The 26550-nt window shown below is 35.5% G+C and overlaps 1 protein-coding gene across 1 annotated transcript in view; it reads left to right on the forward strand.

The window, feature by feature from the left end:
* LOC148948563 (aminopeptidase N-like) overlaps nt 1–26550 on the forward strand; it is a 61684-nt gene that overhangs the window by 1740 nt on the left and 33394 nt on the right. The window contains exon 2 of the mRNA XM_089094468.1: nt 24149–24345. Within this exon, the coding sequence (XP_088950594.1) occupies nt 24149–24345 (197 nt within the window). The remainder of the gene's footprint in view (nt 1–24148; nt 24346–26550) is intronic.

Consider the following 26550-nt stretch of genomic DNA (forward strand, 5'->3'; position numbering starts at 1 on the left):
ATTTCGTTTAATTTAAATTTAACGCTTAAGTGGCTCACTGCAGGTGAAAGTGGGGGATAAATATATATATTTTTTTTTTTACAGCTTAGAGCCCACCGTAATTGGGATTGTGGCTAGTTTAATTGACATATAACACTATAAAGGATACTTCATTTCTGGGCATTAACGAAAATCAAGGCGAAAATCAAACAGTTTGTAGGAACAAAACTGTAAATAAGGAGCGATTTGGCCTAATAATAACCCAAACTCTAAAAAACTGAATTTTGACAACAATAGATACATCAAAAGAATTGGCCTTTTGTGCTGAATTCCAAACCTGTAAAATTCATTAATTTTATTGTTACCCAAGAGCTACGAGCCTGAAAAAAATTGCCTGATTTTTGAAATAGGGAAGAAACACCCCCTAAAAGTAAAAGAATATTAGTGAAAAATTTATTGTTAATGTTTTGAGGTTCCAAGCTCCCGTTTGCAAAAATGTGGAATTTTACTTTTTTTTCAGAAGATGGAACACGGAAGTGTGTTAATTTTTTTCTTTTTTTCCCCCAGGGGTGATCAAATCAAACTAAAGGTCCTAGAAGTTTGGGAGAGGACTCACTCGAACGGAAATTAAAAGTTCTAGTACTATTTTTTCGTGACCAAAAAGATATTAGGGCAATCAAACACCCCCCTCCCACACCCTTTTTTCTCCAAAATCATCTGATAACATTTTCTGATAGCCATTTTCTTCGCATAGTTGAAATATTCAGTAACTGTGGCTTTTGTGATGAAATGACCCCCCCCCCCCTATCCCACACACACAGTCTCTGGGAAAAAAACTATAAGTTATGAACTTTTCTCATTGTTTACGTATAGTATTTGTTATAGACCCCGAAGCCGCACCGAAAAGTCGGCGGCGCGCCGCCAAAAAAAACGGCGGTGCGCCACCGAGCTTTTTGACGCCACCGCTGATTCTATCGGCGGCGGGGTCACTAATACGCCGCCGTTTTTTTTTTTTTTTTTTCTCTCTTTTTTGGTTATCGATATCGACCTCCGGGCTTCAATCGTCATCCCGGCTAATCTGTTTCTTAAAAATAAATACTGTCATCTTGGGCTCGCCATGTATATCGGTTCATAGGAAGGAGAAGAAGAAATTTTTCTTGAAACAAACATTTTACCTTCCACTTTAAAATTCTGTTCATTTTTCTTTCTGATTTTTCGGATGAAAAGAGGTAGGTAAAAGAGCATTAGGCAATTCAGGATGTTGTCATAGGCAGCGCAATCGAGCTGTCTAAGTAAAGAACAATGTTGGCACAATGTATTATTATTATTATTTTTTTCCATACCAGGGCAATTCGTATCGAAGGAGTTGTCGCAGAAACTTCAAAAAGGGCTCATTCGATTGGAAATTGGAATAACTAGTGCCCTTTTTAATAGCCGAAAGTGATTAGAAAGCACCTAACATCCCTTCCATGCCCACCGTTTCCCCAAACACACCCAATCAAAATTTTAAGATAGCCATTTTGTTCAGAGTAACTGATTTCCAGAGAGAAAATATGTTTTTTGAGGAGGTTACTCCTCAACAACCCTTTGGGCAAGGGTTTTGTAGTTATGCCCTGGAGGTATATAAGAACGATGTTGGCAAAATGTATTATTTATTATTTTTTCCTTCAGACCAGGGCACTTCATATCGAAGAAGTTGTCGTAGAAACTTCGAAAGGGCTCATTCAATTAGAGATTGGAGTGGCTTGTAAATGATTGGAAGGCATCTAACACCCCTTCCACGCCCACCATTTCCCGAAACAGATACAATCAAAATTTTGAGATAGCCATTTTGTTCAACGTAGTTGAAAGTTCTGGAAATTAGGTCTTAGAGGATGACAACCCCCCTCACAGCCCTTAGGGTAAGGGTTGTAATTTATGCCTTGGGGGCATATACGGTGTTTTTAGAAAGCGTTGTCGTAGAAACTCAAAAAGGGATCATTAGTTTGGAAATCAAAAAGCCTAGTGCCCTTTTTAATTATCGAAAGTGATTGGAAGGCTTGACATTTTTATAGTAGAGATCGATGTAGGTATAATGTATCATTATTTTTGTTTTTGTTGTTTTTTAGACCAGGGCACTTCGTATCGAAGGAGTTGTCGTAGGAACTTCGAAAAGGGCTCATTCGATTGAAAATAGAAAGGGCTGATGTCCTTTTTAATAGTCGAAAGTGATTGAAGGGAAACTAATCCCCCTACCACGCCCACCCTCCCATTTGCCTTTATATTTAAAAAGTAAATGTTGCCTTAAGATTAAATCAAAATGCACTGTGTTTATGCTAATTCCCAATAAGACATCTCAGCAGTATCCCAAGAACGACTGAGGGTATTATGTTAAAACTTTCAGGGCTTCTTTTGCTCATAAAATTTGACCAAATAAAAATAGCGTAAGTGTATCCAAGCTATCAAAGAAAGTAAACAAATTTTTTTGCGAATGTTACCAAGTTTTCCATTTCAGGTCAACTAGAGGAGGTATGAAACTAAATTAAACACTACTATTTGTGTCCAGATTTTTATAAGGGTCTATGTTGTTAAATTTTGCTGAAAATTGTTTTTCAGCATAAAAAGAGCAGGACCAAGTATAAATTCTTACAAAAACGAAAATATTTAAAGTATGATTTTCTTTATCCCTGAAAAAACTATGTCTACATAAAAAAAAGAGATATTAATTAAAAAAACTGTGTCCAAAAATTTAGTTTTTTCAAAGAAAAGTAAAAAACTCCATTAAATCAAAAATGAGCAAAATTAAAATCAAATCAAACAGTTCGTGGTAACGAACTGTAAGTAAGGAGCGACCCGGCTCAATGGTAACCAAAACTCTAAAAAACGGGATTTTGACACCAATAGATACATCAAAAGAATCAGATTTTAATTCTGATTTCAAATATATAAGTTTCATCAAGTTTAATCTTACTCATCAAAAGTTACGCGCCTGAGAATATTTGGGTGAGTTTAAAATAAGGGGGAAAAGACACCCCTAAAAGTTCTAGAACCGTAATGACAATTACACCCTCCTATTCCGCTTGTCAGAGAACCCTCCTGTCGATTTGTCAAGCTCTGATCTACAAAAATGTGGACTTTTGCATTTTTTGCCAGAAGAAACATCACGGATGCGTGTTTATTTGTTTGTTTGTTTGTTTTTTTGTTTTTTTTTCCAAGGGTGATTGTATCGACCTAGTAGTCCTAGAATATCGTGAGAGGGTTCATTCGAACGGAAATTAAAAGTTCTAGCGCCCTTTGTAAGTGAAAAATGGAGGGCCACTAGGCCCCCTCCCACGCTCATTTTTTTCCTAAAGTCACCTGATCAAAATTTTGAGATAGCCAATTTGTTCAGCAGGGTCGAAAATATGATAAAAATGTCTTTTAGGATGACTTGATCCACCAAAGTACCCAGGGGGAGGGCTGAAAGTTATGAACTTTACTCAATGTTAACATATAGTATTGGTTATTGGGAAGTATACAGACTTTTTCAGAGGAGATTTTTTCTGGTAGGTGGGGGATGGAGAGGGTTGGGGGTTATATGGAAGGATCTTTCCATGAAGGAAGTTTTCATGGGGGAAGGGACATTGCTATGAAGGGGGCGCCGGATTTCCCAGAATTATTAAATAAAATGATAAGGAATTAAATAAAAAAAAAACAAGTTTTTCAACTGATCAACTGATTGTGATTAAGAGGTCATTTTTAAAGAACTGGAAAAAAAATTCGAACTATAGTTTAAAGAGCAGGGTATTGACTAGGGGCGAACCCCCTAATATACGTGTTAAAAATTTATGAATATAGAAGTTCGTTACGTAAGTTAATTCTAAGTTACGTATATTTATTACTAATAAAAACGTTCGTAAATAAAATTAAACAAGTTTCGAGAAAGCCATTTAACCAAATATAATATGCAAATTTTGCTTTAATTATTCATGTAGCCTACGGTGAGCCAAAATAAAAAACTGTATCAATTCAAAAACGTTCAAAAATTAAATAAAAAAAACAAGTTTTTTTAACTGAAATTAAGGAACGACTTTAAAACTTAAAACGAACATAAATTATTCCGTATGTGAAATGGGCTGTCCCCTCCTCAACGCCTCGCTCTTTACGCTAAAGTTTGACTTTCTCTCAACTCTATTTTTTTAAACAATAAAAAAAACTTTAGCGTAAAGAGCGAGGCGTTGAGGAGGGGACAGCCCCCTTCATATACGGAATAATTTCTGTTCGTTTTAAGTTTTAACGTCGTTCCTTACTTTCAGTTAAAAAAACTTGTTTTTTTTATTTAATAATCTACCAAGCGTGAAACTACCACAAATCAGCATCGATAAATAAATGAAACCCAAAACGAACAGAAATTACAATAAATAACCGAGTCAAACTCAAAACGAGCAGAAATTAACATAAGTTGGGCTCAAAACCCCTATGCCTTCCCAAGTCCAGAACATAATTTGTACTTTACTGACAAAAATACAAATGAATATGCATTGTCAGTTTAATATACATGTACTGATATTTAGTAATCAAAATGTTAATATTGTTTGACTTATTAAAGTTATAAAAGTAAACATTTATATTTTTTCAGTAAAGTGAAAATTATGTTCTGGCCTTGGGAAGGCATAGGGATTTTGAGCCCAACTTATGTTAATTTCTGCTCGTTTTGAGTTTGACTCAGTTATTTATTGTAACTGTTTTTAATTTTGGGTTTAATTTATTTGTCGATGCTTATTTACGGTAGTTTCCCACTGGGCAGATTTTTTAGAGCTGGTATAGAAATATATATATGGGAATAAATTACATTTTTTTTTGAGCAGTTATCAGAGCATATTGAAGTTGAAGTAGCCTTAAACTTTGACATGAAATGTTACAACTTGACCACTTCTTTCAGAAAAGAATTTCGGAGGGTTATTCCATGTTGATAAGAAAAGAGGGTAAAGGTGCAGTTTAGTTCCTCCTGTAGTGTAGGGCGCAGGAGTCCTATGGTGAAGGTGCAGGTTTGTCCTCCCTTATAAAACAACTTATTTCAGCAGAAACAAAGAAGCCCATTTGCGGCATTCTGTGGGACCCCAAGGTCCAATACTAGTATCAGATCCCGCGATTGGCCGTTTACGCTCGTCAAGTTCTGGCTGTGCCGGCCACATGTGCCCCAGCTAAACGGCTTTTTAGCACGACAGGTCTGGTAGTGACTACAAAAAGATCAATGGCTCCAGGCAGAGTGAACAAACTCACTTTTGTTACATGAATTGTAACTGAAGTGATGTAACCGCTGATTTAAAATAGTTGGTGTTGTTAAGCCATGGTATCTGATTTGTTTACAGTGTTTTTTTGATGTTGTTATTTGTTTGGGTTTTTTTTTCACTTCCTTTTCGTATGTATTTGATGAACAGGAGATGTTTGAACTTCAAACTTTGAAAGTAATACACACATTAGCCCAAATAGTTAACAAGAAGGAAATGACTAAACACGGGATTTTATAGGAACAATGCGATGTTAAACATAAACACAACATAGGTTTCCCTGGGTCTAGTGGCTAGAAATGAGAATTCTACTTGGTCTGATCGATGGTGAACATAAACACTTTCCGCACGGCCCAGCAAATTCCTGTTTTGTCATATTGTTCTTGTATGTTTTTAGCCAAGCATTTAAAAATCCTTACTAAAATAGAGGTTGAACGTGTTTGGTGACGTGGAATTTTTATTATTATTTTTAATAAGAAAAATCGGCACGCCGTGGCGCGCCGCCGGTCTAAAAATCGACGGCGTGCCGCCAAAAAAATTTCGGCGCGCCTAGTGGCGCGCCGCCGCCGACTGAATCACACATTCGCCGCCGTCATTTCGGCGTGGCGCGGCTTCGGGGACTAATTTGTTATTGGGAAGTACAGCAGATGTTCTTGTGGGGGGGAGACATTATCAACAGGGATGATTTTCTGTGGGGAGGGAATTTTTCAGGGGAAATTTTACTGAAGGTGCGAAGTTTTGGTGGGAACTTGCCAGAATTCCAATACGAATTTTATTTTATTTGCCTTACTTTCTGTTTGGGGACTCTTGTCTGTACAAATTTTCCGTATACAGAATATACCACAGAGGGGGGAGGTGGCAAACTTCCTAGAATTTTGTGAAAACTGATCTCATGAGAAAATAAATAAAGAACGAGTTTTTCTTTCAACTGACAGTAAGAAGCAATGTTAAAACTTAATACGATCAGAAATTATTCTGTATACGGGGGGGGGGGGGCAGCCTCCTCATCAATACCTCTATGTTTACTCAATGGTGCGTGAAATTAAGTTCAAAATTTTATGGCAAATTATTTTAATGGTAAATTTGGCAACATAAAATGCAGCGCTAGTAGGAATATAAGCCTGCTCAATTTTTTTTATAACCATCGGGGGTGTATATCCCTACTAATTTTTTTCCTATGCTTTGGAGACACAAAAAAAAATCGAAGAGAGAAAGTTTACTGAAACAAAAGCTAGAAAAGTGGTACTCTTAAAAACAAAAAAAATTACAATATTTCAAATGAAGTCTTTATATCTATATTCATTCTTCAATGGAGCATTGAGTTAGAAAAACAGTAAAAAAAAGGCATTTCCAGTTGTGACATTTCTAATTATGTTGTGTTTTATATAATTTGATAAGAAACAAGCTTTTTAAACTAAAGTAAGGAACAATATTAAAGCTTAAACTGAATAGAAATTGTTCAGTACACGAGGTAGACTGTCCTCTCCTCGATCCCTCACTTTTTATGCTAAACTTTTTTAAGTACTTTAAGAAAGCTTCTCATTCCAATTAAACGGCCCTTGTGTTTCAGAAGTCTTTCTTAAGGAATTGGGAAAAAAGTCAAACCTTAGCATAAAGAACGAGGGATTGGCGATGTTCTCCACCATCCCCTATGGAACACCTTCTTTTTGTTATAAGTTTTAATATTGCTCGTTGCTTTCAGTAGAAAAAATATTTTCAATTTAAGTTAGATTGTATTTCAAAGAATGACGGGAAATACACCTCTCCCTCCGTGGAAACTCCTAAACGAAAAATTACTCCATGAAAAATTCCTGACACGTAAATATATCCCCCCCCAATAATAGAAAAAAAACTCTAGAAAAGTCAATCCTAGAAAAGTCAATTCTCCCAGAAAATTCTACGTGGACAATACCCCCCAGAAAATTCTTCTTACTTTCTTTTGAAAAAAAAAACATATTTTTTGTCAAATTCATATCATTTTTCAAATCATACATGAAACCCTTCCGCCCTCCTCCCCATCCTCAAAATTTTTTTTTTTGGGGGGGGGCCAACACTCCTCCATTGGAAGTTTTCCCTGCAGAAAATTTCCAAGTGGAAAATTTATCCAGTGGAAGATTCCCCCCACGGTAAAATACTTCCAAACAATTCCAACCCAGCAGAAAATTTCCACTGAACAGTTCCCTCAGAACATCTCTATGTATAAAATTGAGTCACAAACGATAAATTTTGACAAATGAAACGAATTCCATATATGAATTCTGTTAATTAGATGACTTGTAACGTCAAAATCAGCACTTTTAGATAACCTATAATGGAGTAAAAATACGGTTCGACCTCAAGGAAATTGCAACAGAATTATTTTCTACGCCAATTTGTTCAAGAATATCAGCCTAATTACATAAAATAATCCACCTGAATCCCCCTTGCACAAGGGCCCCAGAATTGCTCATTAAGGGGAAAAATGAGGGGAGAAAATTTACTTTTGTGTTTATGGATGTTTTGGAATTTTAAATAGTCAAACAAAACACGACAAATCCGAATACGACGTCAAAAATCCAGTTTTCCATACCTCAGTATCATTTCACCTTCATGGAATGGGGGAGGGGTGGGTAATGTACGCAGACCGTTATTTGACAAATTCTTGCGGCTAAAGGATCTTTTCTTATAAAAAAAAATTAGTGAATTGCCAAATATGCGGTCAAAAAGCAGTTCTTATTTTGCTTTTTACCTGATTTCCACTTCTGAAGGGCTTGCAATATGAAAGGCTGCTAAGCATGACTTCTTGAAAACCACTTCTTTAATCGAAATAAAAACTTCAGATCAATCAAATATAAAGAGGAACGTTTAGAGCTCAGGTAAATTGATCACAACAAGTTTTGATTTTAAAGCACAATCTAAAGCTAATTCTTCTCTCTACTCGTCTTCTTTATCGTCCTCATTCTGTCTTGCTGCAGCGTTAGCACAGAATGCCCCTTTACACTCCCTGCAAGCAAAGCTCCACATATTCAAAGGGAAAAGTAATGAGAAGGCCCTTAAGGATGTCCGGGTGCGAGCATTTACTTTGTGATTTGCAAGTTCAAATGCTTTCGTTTAAAGGGGGGCTTCCGCCAAATTTGGCTGCCGCAAAGTACCACCTTAACAGGTGCTATTTGCAAATAACGAAGTGGAAAAACACGTCGAATTCACTACAGCCTGAAGAGTGGGATTGGCGCCTCTCTGCGTCATGGAATATATATTTCATTATAACAGATGCTTCACAAGCACCAGAAAATCTGCTGAAGATGGTGCGGTGCCAGTGCAGCAGCGAGTTTGAGTCTCTCAGATGGGCACCGTTGCAACGTATAACCTGCAGCAAAAACGTTTAAGTTCCATTGCCAAAAGTGACTTTGATCCCGGGCAATTTAACGTCAAAAAATTCCAGGTGACAATACAAAGGCCACCTTGTTCAATGACATTAATGGTAAATTTTTGAACCAAGTACTAGTAAGGGTCTGTCTTGGGATAAAAAGAGGCTCGTCATCCGAGGCTGTTGCTATGCTATTTATTGCAATTAATTTCAGGTGGAGGCCTGCAAGCCTAACCGACCCCAGGCCTAGGATTTGATTACAGCTATTTGAAACCTAGGTACTGAAATCCTTGGGGCAAGCTCCTCCCACCTCATCAAGTTGAGGCCACCCTCATAATGAAGCCTTTGGTTAGGACCAATCGCGTATCCATAGGCACGTAGTCAGCAATTAAGATCTGCCTCATCCCGGACGAACTCGATTCACTTGAAGTATCAGCGTGTTCTGTAAAAAGGCAGCTTAAAAACACAAGCTATTCAACGAGCCTACAAGAGAATCTGGTAAATAAATTTGTACTAAATGGAGTCTGGAATTTGGATTTTGTATTTACTGAGGCTTTGCCGAAATTCTTCCCGCTTCCATCCTGGATCTGTTATTTTTTTACTTAGTTTTTCAAGTGCTTTTGCTCTGCTTGACGGTTTAATTTTAGATTCAGATTCAATCTCCATTAGACGTATGACGTCTTCTTTGGAAACTAATTTATTCTTGTCTACATCAAATACTGTAAATACCAGATCCATCTCATGTCTAAGAATATTTTCATAGATAATCCTAAACTCGCTCAAATCAAAGACACTATTTCCGTTCCTGTCAAAACTAGACAAAACATGTCTCATCAACACAGAATCTTTAAGGTCAAGTTCGTCAATAACTTCCGTCATGGAAAGGTTACCCGTTCTTGATACGTCTATCCTATGAAAAACTTCCTCTAATTTACTAGACTGAAACTTATCAAAAATCTCATCTAATCGTTTGATTACATTGCCTGTATTGCCCCCTTCTTCTTCTTCCAGTTTTTGTATCTGGGATAAATCAAAATTTTCTGTTGGAAGAAATCCGGCATATTTTAACGATAAACTATTGCGTTCAATAAGCTCGTTACAGCGACGTTCTAGCCTTTCCAATGCATTAACAGCAATTTGGGTGAGACACTCGCTTACTCGGACATACAAATAGTCTAGTATTTCTTTTACACCCATTGTTAAATTTCAGAATTATGAATGGTATAGCAAGAACTAATTACTTAAATCATCGATTCATGTGTCGATTATCTACAAAAAACAAAACCAATTTTAAAATTTTCAGGTATTTCTCTAGTTTAAATTTTAAAATTAGTATTATTGGTTAGACACCTGAAATGTTTGTGCAGTTTACATAATAACTTTAGCGATTCTGAACTCAAAACTAAAATTAAAAAAAAAATGATTTTTTTTTCCATTGGAAACATAGGACAACACTAAAGAGATATGTGCTTTACAGGTTAAGCCAAAAAAATGTTGGTTCCAGGACACAAAAAAAAAGACTAATTTAAAAATTTTCAGGTATTTTTTCAGTTTAGATTAAAAAATTAGTATTATTGGTTAGACACCATAAACGTTTCTACTATTTACATAATAACTTTGGCAAATCTGAACTTAAAACTAATATAAAGAATATTGGATTGTTTTTTCTTTGGAAAGGTTCAGACAACGCTATAGAGATACGTACTTCGTGGGTTAAACCAAAAAACTTTGGTTCCAGGAGACAAAAACATAAATAATTTTCCGATTTTCAGGTATTTTTCTAGTTTTAATTAAAAAATTAGTATTATTGGTTAGACACCATAAATATTTTTGCAGTTTACATAATAACTTTGGTGATTCTGAAGAGAAGACTAAAAATAAATAAAAAATTTGATTTTTTTTCTTTGGAAATATAGGACAACACTATAGAGAAATGTACTTTATGGGTTAAGCCGAAAAAATTGGTTCCAGGAGACAAATAACAAAACTAACTTTAAAATTTTCAGGTATATTTCAAGTTTGAATTAAAAATTAGTATAATTGTTTAGACACCATAAATATTTTTGCAGTTTACATAATGACTTTGGTGAATCTGAACTGAAAACTAAAATAAAAAAATTGATTTGTTTTTTCTTTGGAAATATTTCGAAAACGCTTTAGAGATAAGTACTTCATGGGTTAAGCCAAAAAAACTTTGGTTCCAGGAGACAAAAAAAAACATAACTAATTTTAAGACTTGATGGTAGTTTTCCAGTTTGAATTAAAAAATTAGTATTATCGGTTAGACACCATAAACATTTTTGCAGTTTACATAATAAATTTAGCGATTCTGAACTGAAAACTAAAATAAAAAAAAATTGAATTTTTTTTTCTTTGGAAATATAGGACAACGCTAAAGAGATATGCACTTTACAGGTTAAGCCAAAAGAAAATTTTGGTTCCAGGAGACAAAAAACAAAACTAATTTAAAAATTTTCAGGTATTTTTCTAGTTTGAATTAAAAAATTAGTATTATTGGTTAGACACCATAAATATTTTTGCAGTTTACATAATAGCTTTGGCAAATCTGAACTTAAAACTAATATAAAGAATATTGGATTGTTTTTTCTTTGGAAAGGATCAGACAACGCTATAGAGATACGTACTTCGTGGGTTAAGCCAAAAAAATCTATGGATCCAGGAGACAAAAACATAAATAATTTTCTGATTTTGAGGTATTTTTCTAGTTTTAATTAAAAAATTAGTATTATTGGTTAGACACCATAAATATTTTTGCAGTTTACATAATAACTTTAGTGAACTGAAGAGAAGACTAAAAATAAATAAAAAAATTTATTCTTTTTCTTTGGAAATATAGGACAACACTATAGAGAAATGTACTTTATGGGTTAAGCCGAAAAAAAATGGTTCCAGGAGACAAAAAAAAACTAACTTTAAAATTTTCAGGTATATTTCAAGTTTGAATTAAAAATTAGTATAATTGTTTAGACACCATAAATATTTTTGCAGTTTACATAATGACTTTGGTGAATCTGAACTGAAAACTAAAATAAAAAAAATTGATTTGTTTTTTCTTTGGAAATATTTAGACAACGCTTTAGAGATATGTACTTCATGGGTCAAGCCAAAAAAAAACTTTGTCTCCAGGAGACAAAAAACAAAACTAATTTTAAGACTTGATGGTAGTTTTCCAGTTTGAATTAAAGAATTAGTATTATTGGTTAGACACCATAAATATTTTTACAGTTTACATAATAGCTTTAGCAAATCTGAACTCAAAGCCAAAATAAAAAAAAATGATTTTTTTTTTTGGAAATGTAGGACAATAATATAGAGATACGTACTTTACGGGTTAAGCCAAAAAAAGATTGGTTCCGGGATACAATTATAACTTTGAACTGAGATGAAATATAATTATTTTATTTAAATTTAAAGGATAATTATTATCTTGTCAACAAATATTGTGTATAAATATTGCATTCACTTTAAGTCATATATGGTTATAACCTATATGATTATGACCTCATTCATCAAGCTTGTACGTGAAAATACAGTTTTTTTGTATAAATTTATTCTATTTTAAAAACTATTTTATTTTTAATTACAAAAGGCACTAGATGTAGCAATTTCCTTTAAAGTGAGTCTTTATACAGCTCTCTATGATTTTCCAGTGCCTAGCTAGCTGAGGGGAAAGAAAAAAGGTGGTTTTAGTGGTGTACTTTCTGTTTTGATCTGACTCTATTTTTAGGAGTTATTATGAGTTATTATATTTCTTAACGTTGGGCGCGATCGTCTCTTACTAGGTCGCAAGCCACCACTGCAACCCGGATCTATCTAAGAAGAATACATTTTTACTGATGTTGAAAACTTTAGGGTCTGTGAACCTTCAGTTCTACAATAAATGCAACGATGAACCAATACCTTTAAATTATACCTATAGATGCGCAACATCCATTCAACTATGATTCACAACTACATTCTGTGCAACATCCAAGGAACAGTCAAGGGTATTACACTGGAACTTTCAGGCAGTGGTGTGGGGACTTTAACTTGTTCCCATGGCGCAATAGCTTTTTAGCATCCCCCCCCCCATTCGAGAACAATATAATTTAAAATATACTTGCTGATTAATGAGAAAAAATAAAGTAAAATAAATAGCGTCATAGGCTTAAGGTAGGCTTTAAATTAAAAAATATGTAGTTGAAAAAACATTACTAAATCTTGAAATGTATATGATCATCTAGAGTATTGCAATACATTAATAAAAATAATCACTATGTATAAATTTTTCTTACTTTTCATTAAGCAAATTCATTAATGATATCATCAAGGAAGACCTTTTACATTTTTTATTCTTTCTACGCTTAAAATTTTAGGTGCCTTAGGCAATCTTGTCCCACCGTCGATCGTAGATTTGTAAATATTAATTTTATTTTACTTAATGAACGTTCGCAGCAAGCAGCTGATACTAAAATAATCAGAAGTATTTGAAGTGTCACTTTCAGGTTGGAAAAAGCATCTCCCACATACAAGATAATAAAAGTAGGAAAGTCTACTGGAGTTTTATGTTAAGTTTCATTTCTATTGCTGAGCATCATTTTTCATTCGCATATTTTGACAATAAGTTCTATTCCATTGAAATCTGTAGCATAAAATTCATCCCAATTTATAGAATCTTTATAAGGTTTTATCAGCTTATTTCATAATTTTTCAACTTCTATTAGAAATCCAAATTTAAAATTATGGTCAGTCAATCAAGTAAATCGTCAACATCTTTCTTGTTGGAGGGGATCAAGAACGATTTTCATAACGCAAAAAATCTCACTTTCTGCGGAAAGGCCAACATCTTTTGCCAATTCTCCGTGTATTTTGCATCGTCTTCTTACACGTATTGTAGCAATGTTCCATTTTTCACAATGAGAATTTACTTTTAGGGGAATGTTCATTAATTTCTTTATACACAAATTTAATTAGAAATGATCTAACACAATACTTTACCAAACCAATAGACAATAGAAGTGCCTGTTACAAAAACGCCTTTCAGGCTTGCTGCCGAAAAAGCAAGATTAGCATTGAAAGCTTGTATTTAATTATTTATTTCGTTTGAAAGAATTTTGTCATCTCGCATCACTTTGTATATCAGTCCTTGTTGAACTTAATTGAAATAATGATGCTAGGACTGTTTTAAAAGTTTAAAAAAAAATTTTAGTTTTAAAGTTCGCATTTTCATGTTAGCTTTTTACTAATTTTTCTAATTAAAAAACTTGATATTAACTTTTTTACAATATGACGGTACTCTGGGATACAATGTAAAAAAAATGTCCTAAGAAATCCAAAAAATGTCCTAAGAAACCCAAAAACACGTGTACCATAGAACCCAAGCAGGAAAATTTTCACAAAGGTTCACTCTTGTGTCACCAGATTGCAACGTAAACCAATCATTGAACAGTGTTCTTGTGGCAAAAACACACCTTCAGATAGACCGATACTCATTATCAAACAATAAACCGTTCTAAGGTTATAATATTATGAACATCGTATCGTCTTTCCTACTCAAAGAACAAAGAAAACTTCTTACTTAAAATCTGTGATAAAAATACTTTCTGATGTCTTTCGGAAAACACGTGTATACTACCGGATAGACAGCGTGACAGATCTAATTAAGGAAGACAATGCTCAGAACCACGTTTGACCACTCTTTCAATATTCAGTGGTCAAATGTTGTGACCACATTCCAATATTCTAATCTGGGTTTGCAGACTTATCTTCCGAATTTTTTTCAACTCTAAAAAAACACCCTGAGCCTTGGCCATTCTAGTTTTAACATCTTCACCGGTCCCACCGTCTTTACCAATAATTAATTTAAAAAACTGTTTCCACAAAATAAAATTTTCAAAAAAGTTAAAAGCTTTTTTTTCAAATTAAATTCAAATGAATTTACTGAAAAAAAATGTGCATTGTAAGTTTAATATGCATATGCTGATATTTATTACTTAAAATCTTAATTAATTTTTGATTTCTTAAAGTTATAAAAGTGAAAACATTTAAAAGAATTTTTTCAGTAAAGCTCAAATTATATTATAGCTTTTAAAAAGCATGGGGTTTAGAACCCTATTTATATTAATTTCTACTCGTTTTGAGTTTGACTCTGTTATTTTTTTAATTTCTGTTTGTTTTGGGTTTCATTAATTTATTGATACTAATTTGTGGTAGCTATATGCTAGGTAGATTATTTGATTCTATTTTTGGTTTAATCGAGTTCTTAACTTTTTTTTGAAAAACTTATTTTTTGGTAAAAAGTTTTTTTAATTAGTTTCTGTTCGTTTTATATTGACGTAGTTTTTTCAAAGGCAGCGCAATTGTGCTGCCTAAGTAAAGAAGGATGTTGGCACAATGTATTATTTATTTTTTGGTTCCACACCAGGGCAATTCATATCGAAGAAGTTGTCGTAGAAACTTTGAAAAGAGCTCATTTGATAGGAAATTGGAGTGGCTAGTGCCCTTTTTAATAGTCGAAAGTGATTGGAAGGCAACTAACGCCCCCTCCCCGCCCACCATTTACCCAAACACATCCAATCAAAATTTTGAGATAGCCATCTTGTTCAGCGTAGTGGATTTCCACATAGAAATTACTTTTGTGAGGAGGACACTCCCTCACAGCCCTCAGGGCAAGGGCTGTGTTATGCCTTGGTGGCAAATAAGATTTTTATAGAAAGTGTTGTCGTAGAAACTTCAAAAAAGGCTCATTCGATTGGAAATTCAAAGAGCTGGTGCCCTCTTTAATAGTTCAAAAGTGATTGGAGGGCAACTAACCCCCCTCTCACGCCCACCTTTTCCTCAAACCCATCCAATCAAAATTTTGAGATAGCCATTTTGGTCGAAGTAGTTGGAAGCTCTGAAAATTAGACCTTTGAGGATGACCCCCCCCCCACAGTCCTCAGGGCAAGGGTTATAAGTTGTGCACTGAGGGCATATAAGCTTTTCATAGAAAGTTTTGTCGTCAAAATTTCAAAAGAGGCTCATTTGATTGGAAATTGAAATACCAAGTGCCCTTTTTAATATTCGAAAGTGATTGGAAGGCAACTAACACCCCTTCCAAGCCCACCATTTATCCAAACACATCCAATCAAAATTTTGAGATAACCATTTTTTCAACGTAGTTGGAAGTTCTGGAAATAGGGTCTCTGAGGATGATAACCTCCTCAGAGCCCTCATGGCAAGGGTTATAAGTTATACCCTTGGGGTATATAGGGTTTTTATTGAAAACTTCGTCGTAGAAACTTGAAAAAGGGTGCGCTCGATTGGAAATTCATTGGGCTAGAGCCCTTTTTAATAGTCGAAGGTGATTGGAGGGCAACTAATTCCCCTCTCACGCCCAACTTTTCCACAAGCACATACAATTAAATTTTTTAGATATCCATTTGGTTCAACGTAGTTGAAAGGTTTGGAAATAAAGTCTTTAAGAATCACAACCACCCCCCCTCATAGCCTTCAGGGCAAAGGTTACAAGTTTTGCCCTGGGGCCATATAAGGTTTTTATAGAAAGCGCAGCCATAGAAACATGAAAAAGGGCTCATTCCATTGGAAATTGAAATGGCTAGTGGCCTTTTCAATAGTCGACAGTGATTGGAGTGTAACTAGCCCCCCTCTCACGCCCCCCATTTCCCCAAACCCATCCAATCAAAATTTTGCGATAGCCATTTTGTTCAACGTCGATGAGAGTTCTGGAAATTAGGTTTTAGAGAATAAGAACACCCCCCCCCCCCCAGAGCCTTCAATGCAACGGTTGTAACGTATGCCCTGGGGGCATATAAGGTTCTTTTTGTATTGTAAATGTTATCGTAGAAACTTCAAAAAAGGATCATTCAATTGAAAATTGAAAGGACTAGAAAGGAAATTAATAGGCTAGTCGAAACTGATTGGAGAGAAACTAACCCCCCTCTCACTCCCACATTTTTCCCAAACACATCAAATCAAAATTTTGAGATATTCGCTTTTTTTCAACGCAGTTAAAAGTTCTGGAAATTAGGAAATTAGGATGAAAACCCCCTCAGAACCCTCAGGGCAGGGGTTGTAAGTTATGCCATGGTGGCATATAAGGGTTTATAGAAAGCGTTGTCGTAAAAACTTAAAAAGGGCTCATTCGATTGGAAATTGAAAGCGCTAGTGCCATATTTAGGAGTCGAAAGGGATTGGACAGCAACTAACGCCCCTCTCAAACGTAGCATTTCCCAAACAGATCCAATTAAAATTTTGAGATAAACATTTTGTTCAACCTAGTTGAAGTTCTGGATATTAGGTCTTTTCCAGTATTGTCGCTAGAAACTTCAAAAAGGACTCATTCAATTGGGAATTGAGAGGGATAGGGCTCTTATTAATATTCAAAAGCGATTGGAGGGCGGATGCCCCCCCCCCCATACCTATCATTTCCCCAAACACTTCAGATCAATATTTTGATATAACAATTTTGTTGAACGTAGTTGTATTGTCCTCAAATTATTTTTTTGAGTGTGACAACCCCCAACAGCCCTCAGGGCTAAGGTTTTAAGTTATGCCCTGGGGACATATAATGTCAAATAGAAATTGCTGTCGTAAAAACTTCAAAAAGAGCTCTTTCCATTGGAAATTCAGAGGGCTATTACCTTTTTTAATAATCAAAAGTAATCAAAGGAAGAATCGCCCCCTCCCAACTCCCATCATTTCCCAAAATATTTCGGACCAAAAATTTGATATGGCAATTTTGTTCAACGATGTTAAAAAGTTTGGAAATTATACCTTTAAGGATGAAATCCCTCTCCCCATAGCCTTCATGGCAAGGGTCGTAAGTTATGCCCTTGGTGCATATAACGTTTTTATAGAAAGTGCTGTCGTAGAAGCTTCAAAATGGGTTCATTCGACTGGAAATTGAGAGGACTAGTACCTTTTTTATTAGTCGAAAGTGATCAGAGGGCAGATGTCTCTTCCTCCACGCCTATCATTTCCCCAAACACTTCCAATCAAAATTTTGATATAGCCATTTTGTTAAGCCTATCAGAAAGGTCTGACAATTACATCTTTGAGGATAACAAATCCCTGCCAGCCCTCAGCGCAAGGGTTGAAAGTTGTGCCCTGGGGACATATAGGGTGTTATAGAAAGTGTGGTCATATAAGTTTCAAAGAGATTGGTAATCAGACGCTCTAGTGCTCTTTTTAAAAGTCAAAGTGATCAGAGGGCAGCTACCTTCTCCCCCCTAAGCAGACGTCATATTGTCCCGAAATGCGTCTAATAGATAATTTGACATAGTCATTCTATTGAAAATAGTCTAAATATCATATAACAAGGCTTTTGGGATTGAAACAAACCCCAGAGATTAGGTGTAAGGGTTGTAAGTTATGCCTAGGGCGTATTTAAGGTTTTTATGGAAGGGGTGGTTGTATAGCTTCAGAAGAGGCTCAGTCTTTCTCCTGAAAAAGATTAAGTCAATATAAAACGAACATAAATTAATCAAAAAAACTTTTTGCACAAAATAAGTTTTTCAAAAAAAAGTAAAGAACTCCATTAAACCAAAAATGAACAAAATAGAATCAAATAATCTACCAAGCATACAACTACCACAAACCATTATCAATAAACAGATGAAACCCAAAACAAACAGAAATTAAAATAAGTCAAACTCAAAGCGAGCAGAAAGTAATCTGAGTAGGCTTCTAAACCCTATGCTTACTAAAAGCCAGAATATAATTTGTACTTTACTGAAAAAAAATTCTTTAAATTTTTTCGCTTATAAATTTAAGTGAACGAAAATTAAGTAAGATTCTAAGGTATAAATATCAGCAAATGTGTATTAAACTTACAATGCACATTTTTTTCAGTAAATTCATTTGAATTTTCTTCAGTAAAGTACAAATTATATTCTAGCTTTTAGAATGCATAGGGTTTAGAACCATACACAGATTAATTTCTGCTCCTTTTGAGTTTGACTTAATTTAACTTATGTCTGCTTTTGGTTTTATTCACTTATTTATACTGATATAAGAAGGTTGTATGCTTGGTAGATTATTTGAATCTATTTTTTTTCATTTTTGGTTTAATGGAGTTCTTTACTTTTTTTGAAAAACTTATATTGTGCAAAAAGTTTTTTTGATTAACTCAGGGATAAAGACTGAGTCTCTTCTAAAGTTAAACAACCATCCCTTCCATAAAAGCTTAAATACCCTCTAGGCATAAATTATAACCCTTGCTCGTAATGTCTGGTGTTTGTTTCGACCCCAAAAGCCTTGTTAGGGGAACACGGGGTAAAACGGGGTAAGGGGCGGAACGAGGTAGGCGAGTTTTAGATGACAAGAAAGGTGCTGCGCCAAGCGGCAATAGCTACAACTACTCCAGTTCGATACAGCTGAACTGCGTCATCCATTTTGGTTTAGTTCCCTTTCGTTTGATGAGTGAAACTGTTGTCGTATAGCTATTTGCTGCTGGATTACAACTTATATTGATTATGTAATTAAGGTAAGGTTAACACGCTTTTTTGTATTACAACTGTAGCTAGTCATACTTGTAGTACGTTCAATGGGCTTTGTTTTAGTCACCTCATTGTTTCTTTACTTGAATTTTTTGCGTGGCCTCAATCTCCAAATAATAAGGCGTGCTCCTGGGGCGGAACGGGTGGGGCAGAATGGGGATGTACCCCATTCCGCCCCGCACCATTTTGATCTGACCAGTCGTTACTGGTCAGTAACTTTTCTTAATTTACTTTCAGATGCGTCGTGTGTATAAGAAAAAGACAAACAGACACTCCTGGTCTACTGAGTCGATGAACAATGCTGTTGAAGTGGTTACTTCTGGTCGATGTGGCTGCCTGAAGCCTTCTAATGAGTTTGACACTCCCCAAATTGATCTTGAAAGATATGTTAAGAAGAGGAACTACGAGTAGGAGATACGTTTACCCAAGAAGACGAACTTGAGCTTGTGACGTACTTAGAACTATGGAGACGCGGGTATTTGGTCTGAAGATGAAGGTCTTACGTACCTTAGCCTACCAGTTAGCTTAAAGAAATGGCATGCCTCATAGATTTCAAAATGGAATAGCTGATCAAGGCTGGGTCAACGGATTTCTTAAGAGAAATCCTACTCTATCTATTCGTAAACTAGAGTCAACACCTGGTGCAGGAGCTATAGGATTAAATAGAGTGGCTGGGGATAGTTTTTTTTTTGCTACACAGTCAAATGATAGATAAGCACAAACTTACAGCGTCACAGATATTTATTTGTAATGAAACTGGTATTTCAGTGAACTCTGAGAACCATTCAAAAATCATTGCTTTTAAGGGTAAACGACAAGTTGGTGCAATAACTTCTGCAGAAAGGGGGGAGACCGTAGCTTGCCTTATTTGCATGTCTTCAAGTGGATCATACATGCCCCCCGATGTTAGTTTTTCCGAGGAAGAAAATACAGAAGGAGTTTGAGCTGGGACTATCTCCAGGGAGTTGGGCTGAGGTTCACAGCACTAGAGGGATGACCACTGAGATTTCTTAGTATGGTTTAAAAAAATTTATAGCATTTAATAAGGCATTACAGGACTTTCCGGTTCTTCTCATATCAGACGGACATTCCACTCACACAAAGGACCTAGAGGTCATATACTACGCAAGAGATAATGGTGTTTCCTTGCTTTGCTTACCCCCACATTGTTCTTACCAGTTTCAACCGCTTAATGTGTCTTTCATATAGCCTCTGTGCCTCCACTATGCTGACGAGCTTCGAAAGTGGTTCCATTGCAATTCAGGGAAAGTCGTAGCGCTGTTTCAAATTTGAACGCTCTTCGGATCAGCGTTTATCCAGAGCGCCTCTATGAATACTGCAACAAAGGGGTTTAAAGCAACAGGAATTTGGCCACCTAACCCAGACATATTCTCTGATTCAGATTTACTACCAGCTGACACTACTGACATCGAACGAGCTGGACCTTCAACCCAAAAAGCGATTGAAGAACCTCCAACGACAGAGAAAGAACAAGTGGGAAAGTCTTCACCTGGCTCATCTGTTGATAAAGAAAATCCCCACACTTGTAGTGATAGGGGTGAAGATGTTACAGTTTCTAGCCCTACTATTGGTGTTAATGGCACCCCAGCTAAATAGGTTCAATTTAACATGGATGACAAGGCTGCTCCTGGATACTCTTGGATGACAACTGACATTAATGACTCTCCATCTGCATTTATTGTTTCACCTGACAACTTAATTTCTATTTCGAAAGTCAGAGGAAGTATAAAAAGGACGAATCGAAGGGAGAAGACTGCAGTTATAACTGACTCACGGTAAGAAAAAGAGTTAGAGAGGATGCTAAAAAAGTAAAAAAAGAAGAGGAGATTGCCAAGACGGAAAGAGCATTGAAGAGACTTTTTAAGAAAGAAAACAAAACATTAACTCTAAAAACAAAGGGAAAGTGCCTGAATATGAGTGAAGAAGTGCCAAGAAAAAAAAAACAAGAAGAGAAAGAAACAACCTGAAACTTACGGCAGTGACTCTGACGAGTTTTCCGACTGTGGATATTTATATTGTTATGAGTTTTACTCAAGGTCAACTGAGGGTTGGGTTGCCTATTCCATATGTAAAAAATGGGCTCACAATTCCTGTGCAGGAATTGATAGCGAGGACGATGAGGCTATCCTTGTATGTGAATTTTGTAATTCAGAATGAGATTAATTTGATGAAAGAATATATTTAAGCTAGTTTTGCTGCCTTAAGCAAAATAAATTAAAAAGCCAAATTATAGTTTTATTTTTATTAATCAGATTAATTAATTTGATGAAAGAATATGTTTAAAATTTTTTGTCCCGTTAATCAAATTAAATAAAAAGCCAAATAACAGTTTTGGGCAGAACGTTGTATTTGATCTTTTTTTATATTTTAATTAAATTAATAATAATTGTGTTCACATTTTACAATACGAGTGCGAAACTTTGTTTGCAACAATACAATTTACTGTTATGAAATTGTGTAGCCTTTTATATTGACTCCTTCTAATTAATAAAAATCATTTTAAACTTAGTACCTCGTTCCACCCCGTGTTCCCCTATATGATCTTTCGACTAGTTTGAATAAAATGACTATCTCAAAATTTCTATAGGATGTATTTCGGTACAATACGACGCGTGTGTGTGTGTGGGCGGGGTACCTGTCCTCCGATCACTTTGACTCTTAAAAAGAACACTAGAGCTTCTGATTACCAATCCAATGAGCCCCCTTCGAAGTTTATATGACCATGCTTTCTACAAAAAAAACCTTATATGTCCGCAGGGCATAACTTACAACTCTTGCCCTGAGCGCAGGGGGGATTTGTTATCCTCAAAGACACAGTTTCCAGACCTTCCTGATACACTGAACAAAATGACTATCTCAAAATTTTGATTTGAAGTGTTTGAGGAAATGATGGGCGTCGGAGGGGGGGACATTTGCCCTCTGATCACTTTTGACTAAAGCTTCAGTCAAATCGAATACACCCTTTTTGAAGCTTCTACGACAGAGCTGTCCATAAAAACCTTATTTGCCTCAAGGGCAAAACTTCAACCCTTGTTCTGAGGTCTATGATGGAGGGTTGTCATACTCAAAGACATAATTTCCAGGCCTTTAATCTACGTGGAACAAAATGGTCATATCAAAATGTTGATCGGAAATGTTAGGGAAAATGAGAGGCGTATGGGGGGATTCTCCCTCCGATTACTTTCGATTATTAAATAGGGCAAGATCTCTCTCAATTTCCATGAGCCCTTTTTGAAGTTTTTATGACAACGCTTTCTATAAAATCATTATAAGCTCCCAGGGCATAACTTACAACCTTAGCCCTGAGAGCTGTGGGGGGGGGTGTCATACTCAAAAGCATAATTTTTGGACCCTACAACTACGCTCAACAATGGCTATATCAAAATGATGATCGGAAGTGTTTGGTGACACTAGCCCTCTCAATTTCCAACTAAATGAGCCCATTTTTGAGTTTCTATGACAACGCTTTCTATAAAAACCTTATATGCCACAGGGCATAAATTACAACCTTTGCCCTGGAGGCTCTGGGGGGTTTGTCATCCTCAAAGACCTAATTTCTAGAACTTTAAACTACGTTGAACAAAAGGCTATCTCAAAAGTTTGATTAGATGTGTTTGGGGAAATGGTGGGCAATGATTAGATTAGATGTGTTTGGGGAATTTGGGGAAATGGGGTTGTTATCCTCAAAAACCTAATTTCCAGAATTTTCAACTACGTTTAACAAAATGGTTATATCAAAATGCTGATCGCAAGTATTTGGGGAAATGATGGGTTGGGGGGGCCATCCGCCCTCCAGTCACTTTCGACTATTAAAAAAGGCATTGGCGCTTTCAATTTTCAATTGAATGAGCCTTCTTTGAAGTTTCTACGATAAGTCTTTCTATAAAAAAAAATCTTATATGCCCTCAGGGCATAACTTACTACCCTTGCCCTGAAGGGTGTGGGGGTTCGTCATTCTCAAAGACATAATTTCCAGAACTTTCAAAATACGTTGAACGAAATTAATATCTAAAAATTTTGATTGGATGTGTTTGGGGAAATTGTTGGCGTGAGAGGAGGGTTAGTTGCCGTCTAATCACTTTCAACTAATAAAAATGGAACTAGCCCTTTCAATTTCCAATTGAATGAGCAATTTTTAGAATTTCTACGACACCCTTTCTATAAAAAACCTTATATGCCTCCAGGGAATAACTTCCAACCCTTACCCTGAGGGCTCTGAGGGGGTTATCATCCTCAAATGCCTGATTTCTAAAACTTTAAACTACGTTGAACAAAGTGGCTATCTCAAAATTTTAATTGCATGGGTTTGGGGAAATGGTGGGTGTGGAAGGGGTGTTTGTGTCCTTCCAATCACTTTCGACAATTAAAAAGGTCACAAGCCCCTCCAATTTCCAATTGAATGAGCCCTTTTCGAAGTTTCTACAACAACTCCTTCGATACGAAGTGCCCTGGTCTAAGGAAAGAAACTAAAAAATAATAAATAATACATTGAGCCAACATCATTCTTTACTTAGTCAGCGATATTGCGCTACCTATGATAATACGAAAGTGAGTGATGCTGTCCACTTATTGATGTGAGTTTTGATTGTTTTACCTTTGAGTTACTATTTAACTTTATTTCTGCTCGTCTTTGGTTCAATGTGGCTCCGTATTTTTCTTTGAAAAACATCCATTTTGGAGGTTTTTTTTAATTAATTAAGTTTAAAGGCGGTGCATAATTGTGCTGTTGGATAAAAGGGGGTATCAATTTGGAAAGGGATGTGGAAAACCTTGCTTTAGACTATAAATTTTTAATTTTAGAACATAAGAAGTCCAACCAAATATCTATAGCTTCTATTGATAAGAATATCAGGTCTTCCCCATATTTGATATAAATATATTCTAAGCAATTGTAATATAATCCCTTTCTTTCTTCTGAAGAATTTCTGCTATAAGTATTAAATAGTTCTTCAGATCAATGTAATACTATACCCTTGTGTTTTTCGTTGTATTCAAGCACGAATTAAAAGAGCTTAGGTTTCCTGGTAAAAGTTAAATTTAAGTTTCCGTTCTAGGTATACGTACTGAATCTTGTTGAGTCTCTCTACAGCGAATTAACTTTTGATGAAGATATTGATGACGAATTGTTAGACACCTATTCCCGCGTCATAGCTGTAAAATGGGCATGCAAGTATGGCCTCTCAAACTGTGTGGAAAGCGCAGCTAATGTCTACGACGAATGGATTGCCTCAGACGGCTTAAACGGAGAAATGTGAGTTTTTGGTTTAATTTGTAAAGTTTTTCCGACCACATTCCACAATTTCAAGCAGTTTGCTCAATCCAAAGACCATTTTCCAGCATAAGCTGAAAAAACACAATTCAGCTTTCAATAATTAATTTTTATAGATGTAAATTGAAGTTATCAAGTATTTTGCGCAATAGGTTGCATAGGTTGCATCAAGACTGGGCTGGGTAATTGTAGACAGAGAAAAGCCAAGACAGATAGTCCAAGTAATTGAGAGGCAAATGTTTAAATGGGTGGGGCACGGGTAAATGGCAGGGGTATGAATGATGTGGGTCATCATGATGACCCACAGTTTTTACTTAGTAGTAAGTCTTATTACGAGCTAAGAAAAATAAAAAGAGATATTACTTTCCTGTAATATTGTGGTAAAAAAGTACAATAATTTCACTGACTTACGTCTTTAATTTGTTATTTTGCCCCTATCATATTATTCTGTGATGGCATGCCATAAAGTAAAGCCAATAGCCCCACCTTTTACTATTGATTGGTTCTTATGTGAATTTTCCAGCAGTAAACGAAACTCAGAGAGGAAAGAAAATAACAAAATGAAAAATAATATCAAAATAGGTGAAAAAACCGAGGATTTTGTCAGCCAGTGGAAAACCACGAAGAAGAAGATATAAGCAAATATTTCGACAAGGAACTCCGCCAAGTCGTCCTCAGTGCCAAACAAAAAAGAAAAAGAAAAAAAACGAAAATCTGAATTGAATTGAAGTTATTAGGTATTTTGCAGTAGGTTGCATATGGTTGCATCAAGACATGGCTAATTGTAGACAGAGAAAAGCCGAGACAGATAGTTCAAGTAATTGAGAGGCAAATGTTGAAATGGCTGGGGCTGCACGGGCAAATGGCGGGAGTATGCATGACTCTTTTAACTCAGGGAGATGAATTCTGCAGATTATGAATTAAAAGCTAACACCCTTTTAATGGATAAAAATATTTACAAAGAAATAAAAATTGACCCCACAGACAAATACAAAGAGCAGCTGAGAAAAGAAATAGGAACGTTAAAAGACACTAGACTAATTACCCCTCAAATGCAGATACAATTTTACCCAAAAGGCTGTTCAGCCCCAAAGTCTTATGGTCTGCCTAAAATCCTTAAGAAAGATATTCCGTTATGTCCTATTGTAGCATGTTATAGTTCTCTAGCTACGGGTATAGGAAGTTTCTTAGCCACCATTTTTAAGCCTCTTTTAAGCACACAGGAATCCTACATAAAAAACTCCATAGATCTTGTTGAGAAGTTAAAAAATCAAAGTACAACAAAAAAAAACTATCTTATCTAGTTTTGATGCAGTTGCTATGTACACTTCATGCGATGTCCATAAATGTGAGCAGGCCTTACTAAGAAAATTTGAGGAGAATTCATCTTGGTGAGATTACAAAACTTTGGAAATTGATGAAATAATGACCCTTATCCGTCTTTGCAACAAGTTCTCCTTGTATTTTAAATTCCGAAAAAAAAATTCCTTCAAATCATGGGTTTATCCATGGGTACTGTCTTGTCTCCTTATTTGGCAAATGTTTACATGGATTTCATAGAACAGTCTGCTTTGAATAGTTTCCACTTAAAACACTATATCTGGTTTCGTTTTGTTGATGATATCCTTTCTGTTTGAGAAAATGGACAAGAATCTCTAAGAGATTTTTTGGCACATTTGAACTCTTTCGATGCGAATCTCTAGTTCACAATGGAACTCGAAGATTCGAGTAATCTGCCATTCTTAGATATTTTGATTATAAAACTACTTCTAGCCTTGAATTTTCTATATATAGTAAGCCGACTCATAATGATCGATATCTACATTTCTCTTCCCATTACTCTCCTTCTGTTAAAAAAGGGGTAATAATCTCTGTAGTCGACAGAGTTTGAAAAATTTGTTCCCGTAATCATATAAATTCTGAATTAAACTATGTCAAGGATATTCTTTTCTGCAATGGTTACCCAATCAAACTTAGATAGACGATTAAAAAAGATAAAACAACAAAATAGGGAGCTCGTCCCCCTTGATTCAGTTACCCCGGCAACTGAAAAAAAAACTTTTATCGCTTTACCATACATCCCGAAACTTGGGGATAAACTTAGAAAAAAAATTTTAAAACATAATCTCTGTGTTTCTTTCAAAACCGAACAAAAAGTTGAACACTTTTTCAACTCAGGAAAGGATA

Source organism: Artemia sp. Qi Xiang Cuo, chromosome 9 (genome assembly GCF_049724085.1).
Source record: "Artemia sp. Qi Xiang Cuo chromosome 9, ASM4972408v1, whole genome shotgun sequence".
In the NCBI taxonomy this organism is placed as follows: Eukaryota; Metazoa; Arthropoda; class Branchiopoda; order Anostraca; family Artemiidae; genus Artemia; species Artemia sp. Qi Xiang Cuo.